Genomic DNA, 17,855 nt, shown 5'->3' with positions numbered 1-17,855 from the left:
CCCACACAGAAGAGCCGAGGCATAAAAGGGACCCTGTGTGCGTGAGCACCACGGGAGCTACAAAGTGCTGTCCCAGGTCCCAGGTCCCATATGGAAGTGGGGGTCAGCAATCACTTCTAGCCGAAGAGTAAAGAAAAAAATAAGCATTTTTCTAATCATTTACTTTGAGTGTGAGGGAAGCCACTCACATCTCTGTGCTTCAGCTTTCTTTCTCATTAACATTTACTGAAATAATAACCTATATTACTTAACTGGTTTGAGGGGCTGCCAGTCTAAAATGCCTGTTTTCAGGGATTTTGAAATTCAAGACATACTCAACCAGAGAGCCTGATATTTGGCCCACAAAGAAGAGTTGCCTTCTAGTGCTTTGGGGTCCTTTGTGGGATTTTGATATTTGTCTGAATTTTAGGGGGCACATGCTTAAAAAGGAAATTTTCTTTTCATCTTTTTATTAGCAAAAGCAACTTTATCAGTCAACTATTAGAAAAATGGAAATTGTCACAGAATTCGGAATGATTCTTACAGATAGACCCTCAGAATTTGGGGCAGATTTCATCTCATTTTAAGTAACCTCACTGCAAACAAAAATCCATAGCTATCTAATCTTCAGTATGCCAGATAGTCATTGAGCCCAGTATAGTGCTGCACACCTGTAATCCCAGCGGCTCTTGAGGCTGGTGCTTGGAGGGTCTCAAGTTTGAGGCTAGCCTGGGCAATTTGGAGTGGTTCTGTCTCAAAGTAAAAAATAATAATGCTGGGATGTCGCTCAGTGATAGTGTGCTTCTGGGTTCAATCCCTAATACCACGACCAAAAAGATTGAGGTAGGCAGGCATGAAAACTTATATGGGAAATAAATGATTATCCCCCACCCCTGTGTACAAGGGGTCTTGATAGGTTTCCCAGGTTGACCTTGAACTTGTAATCTTCCTGCCTCCCCAGTTGCTGGGTTTACAGGTATGCACCAGTGCACCCGGATGGTTAGTCTCCTCCTCTGCAACTACTAAATAAATTCATTGAGATTCCAGAGAGCAACAGTATAAAGATACTTAAATATTGGAAACTAGCTCCCATTGACCATTTAAGTAAAGTAAGGGGAGTTGGCTTGGGTCAAAGGGACAGGAAAAAGCCCTGGAATGACAGTTATCATAAGGTGCCATTCAAGGGAGGTTGTGGAAACTACTTTTCTGGAAGAGAGATCTGCATCCCCTGGGAGAAATGTTGAAGCTCAGTCCCACCCCCCGGGGCAGGAAGATTGGTTGGGCTGTGCCTGGGTGGTCCCTTGAGTCAGTAGAAAAGCCTGGAATGCAGTAAATGTTCCACAGTCTGTGGGCCAAACAGTTGTTTCATACTGTTCATTTGAACTTGGTTATTGTAAGGCCAGAGTGAATGTTTGTCTAAGTATGAAAATTGAATTTGAATCTGGGGTCAATGATGTAAATTGGGTGCAGTTTTATAACAAAGTCAGTTGTAAAAGCATGAAAATAAAGTAGGTGGAGTGGGAAATGATGAGACTTCGTCTTTCATGCTGTCGAAGACAGCTGTCGAAGACATGCTGTCGAAAACTTTGCTTCCTTGCAAAGTTTTGGTGCCATTAATCATTAAATAAGTAGTAATTCTAAAGCAACTAGTGTGAACAGTGCAGACGTCAAAGACCACTTAAATATGGCTCCTGCCCTCATAAGAACCATACTGAGAAGCACTAGTTTCAAGGCATCTAATGGATGTTTCCCCAAAAAAAGGGTATTTTCACCAAAATTAAATCAGGGAAATCAGAACAGCCAATCAAATGGATGTCTTTACTGGTGAACTTTTCAGAGTTGTTAACATTAAGAACAGTACTGACTCGTATACCATTTCCAACTTTTTAATGCTTTTTCTCATGGACTGTCCCAGAAAGCTACCATTCCTTGGAACACACAGTACCACAACTGTGCTCTGAGCACCAATAATCATGGTGGCACACAGTGGAAATGGTGGCATCAGATTACCTGGGGATATAGTAGGCATTCAGTATACATGCAAAGGTGAATTATTGATTTACTAGCAATCTTTGGCTGGAGATAACATTTTGAAAGAAGAGGGAAAAGGGGTCCAGGATGGGGGATCTGGGGAGTTTTCAGCTTCACTAAGGAGAACAAATTGGTTCAATGAAAGCTGATCATCATAGTGTTACTTGAGATCCAGCTGGAAGGTTTCAGCAGACACTGGAACTGTGGACTTGGGAGAGAGAGTCATTAGAAGTTTTGTTTTGTTACTAAAATATATTATTTTTACAAAAACCTGGCTAAGGTGTCTGGGTTAGGGACATGCAGTGGTTCGCACACTACTCCCCTACGGGAAGAGCTCTGTGTTCAGCAGCACCACACTTGCTGGTGGTGTTCAGGAGATGCAGTGGGCATCTGCTCATCTTCAATAGTGTATCATTATCATCATCATCATCATCATCATTTGCAGCCAGATTTACTCATAAGGAGTTAATTTTCAAGTGTGATATTTTTTTCTCCCACTCAGGTATTTGCCTTTGATTATTGCTTTTGGTCCATGGATGAATCTAACACCTCAAAATATGCCGGTAAGTTGGCTCTTTCACCCGGTCCTCTGGCCTCTTCTTCCTTCAGGTCTGTTTTCTCTAATTATTCTGGAATTTTGTTTTCCCCCATGATTCACACCCACTCTTGCAAATTCTAGCACACAGGTGCAGAAGGCAGTGAGATCCGGTTTCAAACCCTGGCTCTCTGCCCCGAATTTGCCGAGCAGCCTTGGATGTAAGCATCCACTTCTTGTCCTATAAAGGGGCAGTGTTATCTTCAGGACTTGGGATGATGGGGAGCCACCTGGGGTCCTCAATGACGGGTTTCCTCATCGCTGACCAACCCCTGCTCTGCGTGTATGGGCAAAGCATGATGCTGTTGATTCCTGGGACCCCCTCAGATCCTGAGTGATGCAGTGGTCCGGTGAACAGAATTCCACGCTCAGGGAAATGCTCAACCCCAACCCCATGTTCACAGCGTTCTGCCATTGATGGGTTCGCCCTTGTTCCATGGGGCACTCGCGGCTGCTGTTCTGTTGCATAGCATATGACCCCAGTGAATCTGCCTGCTAGGCATCAGTCACAGTTGCTTTAGTTCAGGAGGGAAGCGTTTGTCTTAGTGTAGCAAGTCATCAGTTCCTTCCCTTCTGATTGTGTCCCTAAGTATTTTATTTATTTTTTTAATTGACAAAGGTTGCACATATATATCGTGTACAACATGATATTTTGAAATATATATAGTGAGGAACGGCTAAATTGAGGTGATTTCGATTATCTCACATACTTATTTCTCCTGATGAGAATGCTTAAAATTAACTGAGTGATTATCAAGGATATGATACATTGTAATTGACTGTAGTCACCAGGTTGCACAGCGGATCTCTTGAGCTAGGTACTTCATCTCAGCGAGTGTTTCCTCTGATTTCTACTCATAAGAGCATCAGTTGAGTTCCTTTCTCATTTAGTTAAAAAAAAAAAAAAAAAAAAAAAAAGAAAGAAAAAAACAACAAAACCCAGGGAAATGTAGGGTTTAAAATAATTGGAGGTAAGAGGAAGTTCCTTGCTTGTGGAAAGTTGACTTTTTTGTTTATCATTATTTTTTTCTTTGCCACCTAATGTAAACTTGTTGAGAAATTATTTGACATATAATCTTTTCAAATATTAATCATCATGATACAAACAGAGAAACAATATGTATCCCATTTGTGTACAATAAAAATAAATTTTAAAAAATGTTAATCATCATGAATGAGGAATGCTCCAGGTGCTCACACTGGGTAAAATTAGCCTTTCCGAACATTATTCCTGCAACTTCAGCAATGTATTTTATTAAAACGAATAACTAGTTCTTAAGGTTGGTTGTAATTGTCTTTTTTTTTTTAATCATTCTTTTGGGACTTTAGATAATCGATTCTACAGAGCGTGGAATCTGTCATCCTGACTGGTAGCACTGTATGTATTTTTGTTCTGGATGTGTGCTTTTAGATTTAAATCGACAGAAGTATAACATTTCCTACAGCTGCAGAGACAAACAGGGACAAATGCTATGGCCAAGCGGTGCCCAGTTTCTCACCCTGTTCAGTTGATATTCATGATGCAGCCAGGTACCTCCTCCTCGGCAGGAGCTTTTCTCGTGCAGTCCCCAAATGCTTTCCAGGGACCCTCATCACCTTGGACTGTACTCTCTACTCCTTGGGCTACACTGAAGGTTCTTTATTGTATAGGACCTGCCTGCCCTCCCACCCTCTGGTTGGTGGCTTCCCACCACCCCGTCTGTGCCTCAGCCTGGCCTCTGTTGTTGGCTTCTCTGGTATGTACACCAGGAAGCCAGAGCATCTCAGGATAGTCCCTGACGTGTTCATGAAGTCCCTACTGTGCTTGCAGCCCAGAAAGCCCCCAACAAGTCTAAAAATAAATTTGGAAGCAAAAGAAATACCTATCAAACAATATTTTGAGATAGTATTGAAACTCTAAATTTTATAGGTTTTAAGTACAGTTGAAAATCCAAGGAGAGGCTAAATCTGGACAGGCCGAAGTTTACAGAGAAACCATCATAGAAACAGGACTGAAACTGAACCTAGAGGCTAAGCTGAGGGAGAAGACGGAGAAGTGTCTGATGCCATAGGATGGGAGCCTGATTGCAGGATGTTCTCTACTTCGTTGTCACCGTATTGACGTCATTGATGTCCGTGCATCCTAATCTTGCACCAAAGACAGCGCAGTAAGAAATGACGTCTGTGATTTTTAAGTAATACTGGCATGATTTTTCTCTTTTGAAAATGCTTTACCTAATGGTCACTCCTCCCTTTTTTGCACAAAAAAAATTGACATAAAAATCTGCAAAAATCATGTGGTGAAATACCACATGGGTATATCAAAATATCATGTTGCACGCCATAAGTACGTACAGTTTTTACTCATCAACCAGAAAGGAAAAGTGAAGCATAAAGCTTAGTCAAAGGGGGATGCAGAGGGCACCTGGGTGAGGAGGTAACATGGTATCAAGGCAGGCACGGGGACTTTGAGGTCAGACCTGGGTTTGCATCTCAGGACTGCCTTGGTTCTCTTGCACAATTAATTTCTTGGACCTACAATTTCTGTTCTGTAAAATGAAAGCGACCACACCTCTGTCATATGGTTGTGGTAATGGCTAACTAGGTAGCTTTATTTGCTGGTTAGTGGGCGGTACCCATAAATGATACTTCATTTGACTTTTCCATAAGGAAAGATGCAAAAATGGGCTTAGCAGAAGGTGCCTCTTGGGGGGATGCCGTGGGAGACGTATGTATACGTGTTGACTGAGGCCAGATAACAGGAGGTCCTAGAAGCTAAACTAAGAAGACTGTACTGATAAGGTCAAAAACACGGGCTGTTGGAGCCAGGCGGTTAGAATAATGCTTCGGGAGGATTGTTTTCCTCTTTTCTGTACCGCCGGACTCACGTCTTCCATGAGTACACACAGAGGCCTTTTCAGCTTGCTGCGGTGTGTGCATGTCCTGGCATAGAGGATGATTTTTTTTTTAACCAGATGTAACTTCATTACGTACAGCTAATAAAATTCAGTGGTGGAACTTCAGAGATTTCTGTAGTGCTTATAACAAATAGTATATTTGGGAATATTCCAAAAGATAAAAATAATTTTTAATAGACTGATAGCTTAAAGTGTGCTAAATGTTTAACTGCATGATCTTATCAATATTATGTTTCCATGAAACCTGAAATAGGGTCTCTTGGCTCATAAAGTAATATTTGGGGGTAAATTTTTTTATTCTTTAGGTACCCCCATTATTATAGACACTTGACTCCTTAGCCAAAAAAAAAAAAAGTGAAATTCTTGTTTGCTTGTCTCTCAAGTTTTTATCCATTATAAATAATCTGTCTAGTAAATGCATTACTGGTAGGTTAATTGATTGGGCTTCATACTAATTTGATTTCCTTTCTTCCTCACTTAAAAAATAATTGCAGTTTTTGACAGTGAATAGAAACATTAAGATAGAAGCACTCATTCTCTGGTGGGAAATAGAGGAAACGGAGAGGGGGAAGCACACATTTCCGGAAACCAACCCATTTGTCAGGCTCCGTGAATAATGGCATCATTGATACTGAATGGGCCTCTCAAAGCAGCTCTTTAAACTGGGGAGGGGGTACTCGGGGAGGGAGACGGATGAGTGAATGGACAGGGAGGGGCAGGGGGAGCCAGGGCTCTTGATGTTCGTGTGGTGTGTGAAAACACCACATTCTTAATTGTGCTTTGCTGTTTATGAAGAGCTCCAGGCTTTTCCATGTAGAAGCACACAATTCCCTTCTCCATGGAATGGTGTTCCAGTGCTGGGGTTAGAGTGGCTGAAGAAAGTGGGCTTATGACACCAGGCTGTGTGGACCCAGGCCGGCCCCACCACCCTCTGTCAGTGAAGGCCTCTTGTGGGGTGTCTGCTTCCCCACGTGGTAACTAGGGGTAATAAGGCAGTATCTGGAGCATGGTGGCCCTCCCTTAATGTGTAGTACCATCTTTATCATTGTCTCGTTGTGACTGTAATCAGGGTAGTAGTAGAATCCGTACTTTGGAAAGAAAGTGTGTTATACTGGGATTTATGAGGCCTAGTTTTACCACAAGCTGCGAGACTTTGGGCAAGATAACCTTTGTGGGTCTCTTTCTTCATCTATGATCAGAGAAGACATGGCCTGGTAGAATCTGAGTCCCTTCCAGCTCGGAAGAACTGGGTGCATGCCTGTAATCCCAGTGGCCTGGGAGACTGAGGCAGGAGGATCATAAATTCAAGGCCAGCCTCAGCAATGTAGAAAGATTGTCACAAAATTAAAAGGGTTGGGGACATAGCTCAGTGGTATAGTGCTCCTGGGTTCAATCCACAGTACCAAAAAAGGGGGGGAGGGGGTCATTTTATGCAGACTCTACAGCTGTACAGGCATACTTCCCAGAAGCAAATAAAGCCTTTTTTGTTAAGCCATTTGCCTTGCATGGAATCATGCTTGGAGGCGTTTTCAATGCATTATCTCTTCCCGTATGCCCTGTGACAAGGTAGTCTGAAGGTGTTTGACTAGCAGGTAGTCCTGGGCCTGAAGCAGGATTGCTTGTGCTTGGACTGACAGCCTGCGGAACTTTTCACCACAACCCACATCCTCACTTGTGCCTGGGCACGTGGGGAGAGCCACATGGGAGATAGTCAAGTTGTGTGATAGTCAGTGCTAATAAACCCAAGGACTTTTTGTAAATATGTTGATCACAGCTAATTGCATTGAAGACATTCTGGACAACCAGTCAATACGTTTAAAAAATAGCTCCTAAAATGTGCCTCATTGGTAGATGACAGTGAGCTCTAGTGACCTCAGTTTTCATTTCCTTCCTGGTTTTCTATAAATCCTCATCCCAGATACAAAAACCCGTCTAAAGGCCTATCTGGGGTCAGTGTGGATGTGAACATTCTCTGGCCCCAGAGAGTCTCAACTGTTGACTTAGAAATTACGTAACAATTCTTGCCATATGGCACGGGGCTGGGATTTACTGAAGCCATGTGTTTCCAGGCATTGTTAATACCCTGCGACTTAGGAGAAAGACCACAATCTGATTCTTATTGCGCTCACGTTGCTTTCGGCTGGGGAGGATGATGAGCACCTCCCAGCTCAGGGCTGGGCTGTGGAGAAAGCAGCCACGTGTTCTCCCACCCCGTCGTGGGGACTGTCTATGCTCAGAGGTGAAATGATGTGTTTCCTGTTGCTTAACCAAAGCAAGACTGGCAAGGAGACCAAACGTATGTACATCAGAGTTGACCTCTAAAACCACCAAAGTCAAAATGGAACTGATGTTTCAGTGGTGTTCACAGTCTCAATTTGCTAGATCATATGGGTTGGTCCTGGGTTCTAGGACCAAGTGCAGAGGCACTGACGTCGGTGTCCTGGGCTCACATCTTGGCATTGGCACTTCCCGGCTGAGTGGCAGGGGCAGCAAAACCAGCACCTCCTTGTTAGAAGTCTGACAAGGACAGATAGAAAGAGAGTGTGTTTGAGGTGCTCAGCAAGGGCTCTGCATGGAGGAGACATTTGATAATTGTCAGCTATTCAGTTTAAACCACAATTTAATAGTTGGCTGTTTGAACATTATTAAAAGAAGGATTATTTATAAATGATATGCACCAACCTAAAAGACATTTGTGAAAGAAATCTGAATATAGAATCCTTCTAGATTTTTCTTTTTCTTTCACAGTCTTCCTGCCACCCCCCAGTACTTTGGATTGAACCCAGGGGTGCTCTACCATAAGCCACATCCCTACCCCTTCTGTTTTTTATTTTAGACAGGGTCTCATGAAATTGCCCAGGCTGGTCTCCAGCTGGTGAACCTCCTTCCTCAGCCCCTCAAGTTTCTGGGATCATAAGCGTGCACCACCACACCTGGCTCTTTTACAGGCTGTTATAAAGTGTCTCGCCCATGCCTGATTCGACAATTCTTTCTGTGACTCACCTTTATCAAGTTGTTTCTAAGCATCCAACTAAGTTTTCTTAGAGTCAGCAACCCTTTTGGCACTTGTTAATTGAATTTTATAATTACAGAGTTCAATGGACATAAACCAGTTTGGGAGAAAACTCAACTGACCCTTCATAAAAACATAACTCAGCAGGTTGTGGTGGGGCACACCTGTAGTCCCAGCAACTTGGGAGGCTGAAGCAGGAGAATCACAAGTTCAAGGGCAGCCTCAGTGAGACTCTGTCTCAAAATAAAAAGGGCTGGGGATGCAGCTTCAAGGAAAGCACCCTGGGTTCAGTCTCCAGTACCAAGAAAAATAATTATTTTCTCGTCCAAAATAAGTGAGCTGATCTAACCTCATTAACTTTTTTTAAGAGTGTGTGTGTGTGTATAATAAACACATCTGATATTTTTGTGACATGGACATGTTTCTGTGGTGTTCTCACCTCCACTCCTGTGTTTTAGCCTACACAGCCCTGCCTTCTTTCACTTTCCTTAGACTATTTGTTGGCACCCAGAGACATCCCTGAAGTTAATTCAATGCATTTGGAAGAGCAGATAACAGTAACAACAATATGAAATAGAGTCCCAGCCTGTGCTAATCCCAGGATATAATATCACCATCAAAGAAACCAATTAGCCAAGAACTACTGTTGTCCCCATTTTATTAATGATGAAACTGAGGTTCAGAGAGGCTCTGCTGCCTGTGAGAGCCAGAGGCAGCGGCACCGGTGGGTTTGGCAGTGACTTTGTCGTATGCTAGTGAAGTTCATGGATTCCACCCCCTCCCAGGTCCTGCTCTCTCCTCTCTCACCAGAGAGAGGCCGCGTGGAGGAGGTCCCCGTGGAGTGTTCCCACGTGGAACCGAGCCAAGACAACATTCTCCCTCCTGGGGCAAGCTCTCTGGAGTCCTGCGTGCTGCATTTGGGTTGGGCTTTGTTCTCACCTCCCCCCCCGAGTGCTGAGAGGACTGTACACCACACGGCCTCACCAGGGAGAGACAGGATTCTCTCCTGGGCCCAGGGATGAGGAGTGATGGCTGTCCGCAGCGCCGTATGGGGAAGCCCCGACCCGGCTCCACCGTGAGCTCTAGACCTCTTCTTGGGCCAGGAGGCTCTGTTTTCTTCTTTTGTCCTTGGCATCCGGGCCAGGGCAGCGGTGACCCCCTTCTTGGGAGCCAGCACCTTATGCAGCAGCAGAACATCAGCTGTGCTCTTACCAGCCCCAGGGCTGCCCTGGGGAGGAGACACCATGCCCGGCTGCCAGTGAGACCTCCAGGGACTGCCGTGCTGATAGCTCTTGGGAACCCCCATGGAAAACGTCCCCATGATTTACCTCCACACCGGCGGTCCCATCTCCAAGTTCCTGTGACCAGGCCCCTTCAAGGCACACTCTGTACTTGATTAAAAGTTAAGTCCTGCATCCCCAAGCCAAGCCTGAATGCCTTCATTTCTTTATCTGGATTCTGCGGGTCAGGGGCATTTAACATAACCCTGGTCCGAAGTCATATGTATGAATTTTTGAGAGCTACACTTCCACACGCCAAAGGTTTCTGCGAAAGGAATTTATATCAGCCTAATCCAAGCCAAGCACTCATCACCCCTTGAAGTGTGTGTGCAGAACCTGTCTGGTCTTGCACTGTCCAGGTGCTTGGGTTTGGAGCTGGGCCACCTGCCAAATCCAGACTCATCAAAATCTCTGTGGCTGTCAGCCTGGTTTAGAAGTGGAAAAACACCTTCACAAAGGAGTAGGCCCAGGATTTCTGAATCACAGATATTGAGCCCAGTCATTTTCTTTTTCTCTTCTCATTCCAAAGAGAAAAGAAATGGAGAAAAGAAGGAAAATGGGGATAAAATTATCAATTGTGTTTGTATTAGTCAGCTTTCTATCACTGTAGCAAAATACCTGGGATAATTGGCTTCTAAGAGAAAAGGTTTATTTGGCTTACAGTTCTAAAGGCTCCAGGTCAGGATGGATTGGCCCCATTGCCCTGGAGCTATAGTGAGGCAGCGCTTCACTGCAGGTGTTGAGGAGGTGGAGCCTGGGGTCCCACAGTCCCCCCAGTGAGCTCAGGACTTCCCACTGGGCCTGCCCTGCTAGAATCTGCCACCTCCCAGTAGCACCAGCCTGGGATCAAGCCTTGAACACATGGACCTCGGGGACCTGGAAATCCAAACAACAGCAGTGTTCAAATCTTAGCTCCTCTTCCTGCGGTGACCTAGACGAACGGAAACCTTCTGTGCAGAGGTCAGGTCTAGCCAGTGCACGCTCTGCTTGGTGCTTATCCAGCCGTGCTGCATCCAGTGTAGACCACCAGCCACACAGGGGACAACCACCCACTTCCTTCTCCCGCTTCCTAGGACACAGCCCTCGGTGTCCTGGCCTCGCCTCTTCAGTCATCAGACATTAGGCATGTGAACGGCAGGTGTGCTTCCCCTTCGTCTGATTCCTCACCGCCCTGCCCTTGGGGCCTGACTGTGCAGGGAGAATCGCCTTGGTTACCCAGCTCCCAGGACACGGCCTCGCAGCTTCGAGTCCATTGCCGTTGCTCCCGGAGGGGAGATTGGGTGCAAGTGTGGAGACCCAAGGGTGTTATGTCTTCACAGCCCTGTGTCATATGTGATTCAGGGTTGGGTGACTCAGGTCTGCGATCTCACTTGTGGGAATTCCATGCGGGCGCTCTCTTGACTGTTCTGACACTGTGTTATGGTGTCTTTGGGCATGTCTGCGTTTTGAGACTTGCCCACATGGTTATAGGATGTCTGATCATAAACCCCAGAGGAAATTGGCATTATAGTCATGGTTATTAGCAATGAGGTCAGGCTCGCCCTGTGAATTCACCATGCCAGGCTTGGAGCTCATGTCTGTAGAGTGGCCACCTCCTCTCTGGCATTGGTCCTAACTGAAAAGCCACAGGCCTCTTGGGTTTGATAGTGTGGTGGCTTTGCCTGGTTTGTCTGGGGTAAGGACAAATACTCATAGATCCTCCTGCTTCCCACAGGACTTCTAAACGTTCCCTGTGGGCTTTCCCTGAGACAAACAGTACTTCATGCTGAGTGTAAACTGTAGTTGAGAAACATTTAGGGTGGGAATATTGCATCTTTTATGGGACCCACCCACGCACTCTTTGAACTCTGATTCCCACCACCCAGTGTGAACAGCCGCTTTTCTTGTAAACTGAGGTTCGAATAGCAATGGGCAAGTCATCTTTTCTTATGTTGAGAAAGGGGGCTTTTAAAATAGAAGCAACAAATCAAAATGTTAAAAAGCCTTCATTCTGTTGGATAACCCGGAGTCCTTAAGAGACCACATAGGGGTCTTTGATCCTTCCTGCATCCTGTGGCAGACTGAAGTGTGGCCATGCTATTTTGCAGACAGCAGGTTGTGAGGAGGGCAGAGGCTGTATCATGAGTCTACAGAACATTTTAAGGATTTGGTTGAGAGTTTGGCGTCTTCGTAGCTGTTCTTTTTATAACATGGGTGCCCAGAGGGTCACCAGAAGGAATTGGCTAAGTATGACTCCAGCCAGGGGTTCATATAGCCACAGCCACCCCACGCTGGGAGAGCAATGGCACTGGTGGAATCTGTCCCACCCACCAATTTATTAAACTGTCCCTTCCCTCTGCCTTTAACTTTCCTTTTAATGTCACAAAAGAACAGAAGATCTTTTTCCTCTACTGGGCAGTGTGCATTAGCATGCCCTGGACAGATAGCAGTATACTCGTTTTCTTCTCATTATCACCAGGCACACTTATGCACACACACGCACACACATGCTGACACACTTGTGCACACACACCAGCCTCTGCGCTTGCCTCTCCCATCTCACCCTTGTGTCTACGAGTTGCCATGGTCATGACTTTCAAAAACCTTCCTTAGGCCAGGTGCGGTGGCACACGCCTGTAATTCCAGCTACTCAGGAGGCTGAGGCAGGAGGATCACGAGTTTAGGACCAGCCTGGGCAACTTAGTGAGACCCTGTCTCAAAATAAAAAATAAAAATAAAAAAAGGGCTGGGGGTGTAGCTCAGGGGTATAAAAGGACAAGGCCCTGGGTTTCATCCCTGGTACTGGGGAGAAAGTTTCTAAAAACAGAGGTCTTTTTTTTTTCCCCCCTTATCTTTGAAATTGGATCTTGTCACAGAATTCTTGCAAAGGTGGAGGAACTGTCTAAAGGCAAGGTATTTCGATGATGACTTCCTTCTTTGCACCAGAATTTTGATAGCTGGAGACCTAACAGATGATATAATAACAAATGACCACTTAGTGTGTTCTAGACTTCCCTGGTCAGCACTGAGGAAGCCCTTTACCTGTGCTGCCTCACTACAGTTCAGGTAAAGCATCCCAGCCACCAGGAAGGGACAGCTATTGCTCCTGCCTTACGAATGAAGAAAGAGAACTTGCCAAGGTGACTTAGCTGGGAAGAGGAAGAGCTTAGGATTGAAAATACAAAAACCAAAAACAACAGAACTAGGAGAAAATGTAGGTGAATCTTCTGTATAATTTGGGCTTGGAAAAGTATTTGGAGGCATAACACGTACCAGGAGCAAAATTCATAAAGGAAAAGGGGAAAGATTTGTCTCTGAAAGACCAGACGCTTTTGTATGACAGAGAGTGATGTAAGACTGAAAGGTAAGTGACAGTCACGGGTAAATATTAGCAACATGGGTGACAGACCAAAGGTTGATCTCATTAATGTATGATTAACATTTTAAAATAAGAAAAGCAGTGACTACACCAACTAATTAAGACAAACACAGGGCTCAGGTAGCCCATTTACTAAAGGTTAAATACAAATGAGCAAGGAATAATAAAGGAAAATTAATTTAACAGAACAAGGGACTTTTTTCCCTATTGACTTGGTCAAAACTAAGAGTGATCACAGGCTGGGCTGTCCGGCTGCTGAGAAAAGACACTGTGCGTTGCCTGAAGCTCCCAGCAGCTTGATGTGTTGGGCTCTGCATGGTCCAGCCAACAGGAAGGGGCACAGGGGTGAACGTGTACAGATGAATGTTTCAGAAAAATGAAAGGCAAGGAATTGGTTATAGCGGGTGTCCATGTAACGGACAGCTGGTCAGCTGTTTAAGATGCTGAGAAGGGAAAACGCTGACCAAGTCTTGTCTTAAAAGAATAAATTTCCTTAACACATGTTGTCATAGTAATAGAGTGTATTCCAGTCTTTCTACAATCCAATCTCACTTAGATTCGTAAAGAATATATGAACTTCATAATAGTTTTTACATTTTATCTTTTTATAAATTGTGCCTTGTGTTACTTCAACTATGTGTCCGTCCCTCCGTCCCTCCCTCCCTCTTTCTTTCTTTTATTGAAGATTCAAACCAGGGACACTTTTACCATTGTGCTGTGCCCCCAGGCCCTTTAATTTTTTTTATTTTGAAACAGGGTCTTACAACTTGCCCAGGCTGGCCTTGAACTTGTGATCCTCCTGCCTTGGCCTCCTAAGTCACTGGGATTGTAGGAGTTTGCCGCTGTACCTGGCTAATTTTCTATTTTCTTTTTAATATGCCATTTTTCTCCAATTTTTTTCCTTTCCCAGTTATCAATAAAACTTTACTGAATATGATAAATCTGAATTATATTCCTATCAGTCAAATATAACTATAACTAAAACAATGACTGTTTTCTGAAATGATATGTGTGTATGTATATATACATATGTATATATATATATGTGTGAGTCTGTGTGTGTATTCAGTAGAAGTCAGAGACTCATTTATTTGTCACATAAATTTATTGATATAATGCCTAAGAGGTGACTGTGTGCATCAAGTAGCGTGGTCTGTAATTTCTTTAATCAGAATTGTCCAGTAGCCTGTGCACATTAGGTTGACCCCTCTCCTCACACTGCACTGGCTTACTGACAAAGGCCTGCTCTAGTCCTTTGGGGCTCACTGGAAGTTCATGCTTTGACCAAAGTGTAAACCACTCTAATTAAGTATTCCTCTTTAAATTCAAAGAGCAGGCTTTTGATGACTTAATCATCAGTAATGACAAAAGGGGCCCTTAATTAAAAATGCATTAGTCTGAGAACCATAGGGTCAATACAAGGATAATCCAGAAAATATGAACCCCTGTTGTATTCCATGCACTCTGGAAATACTCCACAGCCCCTGTGTTTAAGATCGCACAGCCCAGTGGTTGAGGCACCAACACACACACACACACACACACACACACACACACACACGATATGGTATGGTATGATAAGTTCTAGCAGTCTGTAAAATGTACCTTGGGGACAGGATGGGAATGCCCAGTGCCCAGTACCCCTCAGCGTTACTGCTCATGGCCGCATCGAACAGGCCAACCAGGCTGGCCACTCACTAGCAGCGAGACCCTGGGCAAGTGACTTAACCTTTCAGAGCCCTAGTCATGATTTATACCTGCCCTACTGGGTATTGTGCAGATTTGATGCTATAAAATATGACAAGTGCATTTTCCAGTGTCTAGTGGATAAAAGTTAAATTCTCTGCCTGATTAATAGTAGCATAAATCCAGGTTAAATAGGTCAGCTCACATTCTTCTTAGTATTTGAATTAATTTGGACATAGGGTAAGTTGAAATATATTCTCTCGTTTTTATTCATGCCGGGGAATTCTCTGATCATTTATTTTTCATGTAGTTTTAGCATACACGTCCTGGTTTGTTTGATTTTCTTGATTTTTCCAACTAATAATCTCAGTTTAAAGGGCCATTCCTTACAAGGAAAAAGGCATATTATCGTTTACTTCTGAAAGAATGTAAAGAAAATAATCGTTCCTAATTCCAGTCCACTTGTAACATCAGGAGCTGAAATCAGAAATGTTACATTTCCTACCTGCTGTGGGAATAGATAGAAACTCTTGATTGGTTAATGACTGTTTCCTGCCTGATAGGAAATAGACAGATGGAAGTCCATGATTGGTGAACAACAACAGGCTCCATGAAGCCGTGATAAAATCTCGGCCACAGTGCCCCTCTGCACTCTTGCTTTTCCAGAGCCTACATGGTGAGGACTGAGGTCATGAATTGTGGTCAGGATGTTTGACCTAGCCTTGTCCCACCCTGACCTCACTCCTTCCTGGTGACTGGTTGATCGGTATGGAGGATCAAACAGGCCTGCTCCACTCGGCCACTTGTGCCAGGAAAGCCTGGCCTTTGGAACATGTTGGGGTGGCAGCTAGGTCTGGCTGAGGACCACAGGCAATTCTAAGGAGCCCAAGCCCAGGCTGAATTTAATTTTGGATCATCTCTGAAACAGAGCTCATCTCCAGTGTAAAGCCTGCCTTTTGGCATCAGGCTTGGGAATACATGTTGAATAGGGAAGTTTCTTTGAGAAAACAGGAGAAGAAATACTGATGTGTATGAAAGATCATGCATCAACCAGTTGTGGTGGTGCACACCTGTAATCCAAGCGACTCAGGAGGCTGAGACGGGAGGATTACAAGTTTGAGGTCAACCTCAGCAAGTTAGCAAGACCCTGTCTCAAAATAGAAAAAAATAAAAAGGATTTGGGATGTAACAGTGGTAATGCACTTCTGGGTCCAATCCCCAGTACCACACACACACACATACACACAAAATAAAATTTATATACCACAGCGATCAGATATTTTTTCTGTGAACACAAGACTTTCTTGTATTTGACTATAGCATAAAAGCTATTTCTAAGGTGTATATGTGGTAGATAATAATGTGGACAGTACCTGATTCTTAGAGCATTCACGTATCTTGGGACTATCTTCACAATCCACTGTGTGCTTACAAAAGGCTCTTAGGATTACACCCACTTAATATATTGCTGGGCCAGACTAGGCATGATGGTGCAGGCCTGTAATCCTAGTAACTTGGGAGGCAGAGGCCAGAGGATCACAAGTTCGAGCCAGCCTCAGCAACTTAGTGAGACCCTATCTCTAAATTTAAAATACCAAAAACCAAGGACTGGGATGTGACTCAAAGGTTAAACACCCTGGATTCAATCCCCAGAACCCAAAGGAAAAAATATATATATATTCTTTTGCCCACATAGCATTTAAAAATATTAACTCATTTCATGTTGACACATTTCAAGAGTTCATTTTGCAATCATGATATATCATAGTAAAAGGGAACATTAAATTCAGGTTCACCCTTGCGTAAAAGAAAAGTATATAACCAAAAGTTTATTGGTACGTTACGTTATCTTCTAACATAAAAGGATTTCCAAATGTCGTGCAGGATAAAACGATTAACCTGACTCCTTCGACCAACATTTACTAAGCATTTTGTATTAGAAATTAGGATTACAAAGATAAAGAGATTATAGTCTCTGGCATCAGGGACTCACATTCCAGTGGAGGGAACAGGGACTGAGCCTGTGGTTTCTGCAGGTGCTTCAAAGTGACTCTTCCAAGCAGCTGGGAGCACAGAGGAAGGAGTGTAATTCTAATTCTCTTACTGATGGGAATGGAGGTTATCAAGTAGCCTGTTCAAGGGGTGGTAAATGTTCCCCTACGAGTTTAAGCAACCTGTCACACCTTCACTGTACCGTGGTATAGCACGTAACACTGTCCCCCAGATGAGAGAACTGTCCTCGAGCCCCCGTGGGAACACAGTACGGAGTTCCGCTGGCAGCGAGCAGTTAGCAGCACCACACTTAGTGCCATGGGGTTTACGGAGTGTGAGACATCGTTGGAAGTTCTGAATCCAGACGGTGAGACAAGGCAGGTCACCCTTCATGATGTCTTAGATGCCGAGTCCTAAGAAGAAACAGCCATGTTTGAAGGGTGCTTTCTTCTTTCCCACTTACAGTGGAAAAGAAATAGTAATGCCTAGAGAAACGCCGAAGAGAGAAACAACTATCCTTGTACGTTTCTCCAGGCAGTGAGCTCTAGTTTAGAAGCAAAAATAAAATGACAAGTTGGGTGCAGTAGTACCAGCTGTGATCCCAGCAGCTGGGGACACTGAGGCAGGAGGATCCCTGGATCCCAGAGATCAAGGCCTGCTTGGGGAGACACTGTGTTGCGGGTGGAAAGGAAGAAACTGCACAGATTGGTCTCTTTAATACTCAGCCCTGCACGTCTTTGGCATTTGGCACACATTTAACATGGGGGAGGCGGCCAAGAGAGTGTTAGTATAAACACGATCCTCAGGAAAAAGCGTCCTTATTTTAATTTTTGTGTGTCTTGTTTTCTAGGTCAAGAAGTGGTTTTCAAGTGCCTTGGGGAAGGAATTCTTGAAAAAGCCTTTCAGGGGTATAATGCTTGTATATTTGCATATGGACAAACAGGTAGGAAGTTGCTTTTATTAGTCAATGATATTAAATGTGTGGGGTTTTTTTGTTTTGTTTTGTTTTGGGGTTTTTTGGGTG

At 44.2% G+C, this 17,855-nt stretch overlaps 1 protein-coding gene across 1 annotated transcript in view; it reads left to right on the top strand.

The window, feature by feature from the left end:
• Positions 1–17,855, top strand: part of KIF13A (kinesin family member 13A) — a 183,814-nt gene that overhangs the window by 82,127 nt on the left and 83,832 nt on the right. The window contains 2 exon segments of the mRNA XM_079147086.1: positions 2,513–2,573; positions 17,682–17,774. Coding sequence (XP_079003212.1) covers positions 2,513–2,573; positions 17,682–17,774 — 154 coding nt within the window.

The sequence above is a fragment of the Sciurus vulgaris genome, assembly GCF_902686455.1.
Source record: "Sciurus vulgaris genome assembly, chromosome: 7".
Classification (NCBI taxonomy): Eukaryota; Metazoa; Chordata; class Mammalia; order Rodentia; family Sciuridae; genus Sciurus; species Sciurus vulgaris.
Note: the sequence above shows the minus strand (reverse complement) of the source record. Positions and strands in the feature narration are given on the sequence as shown.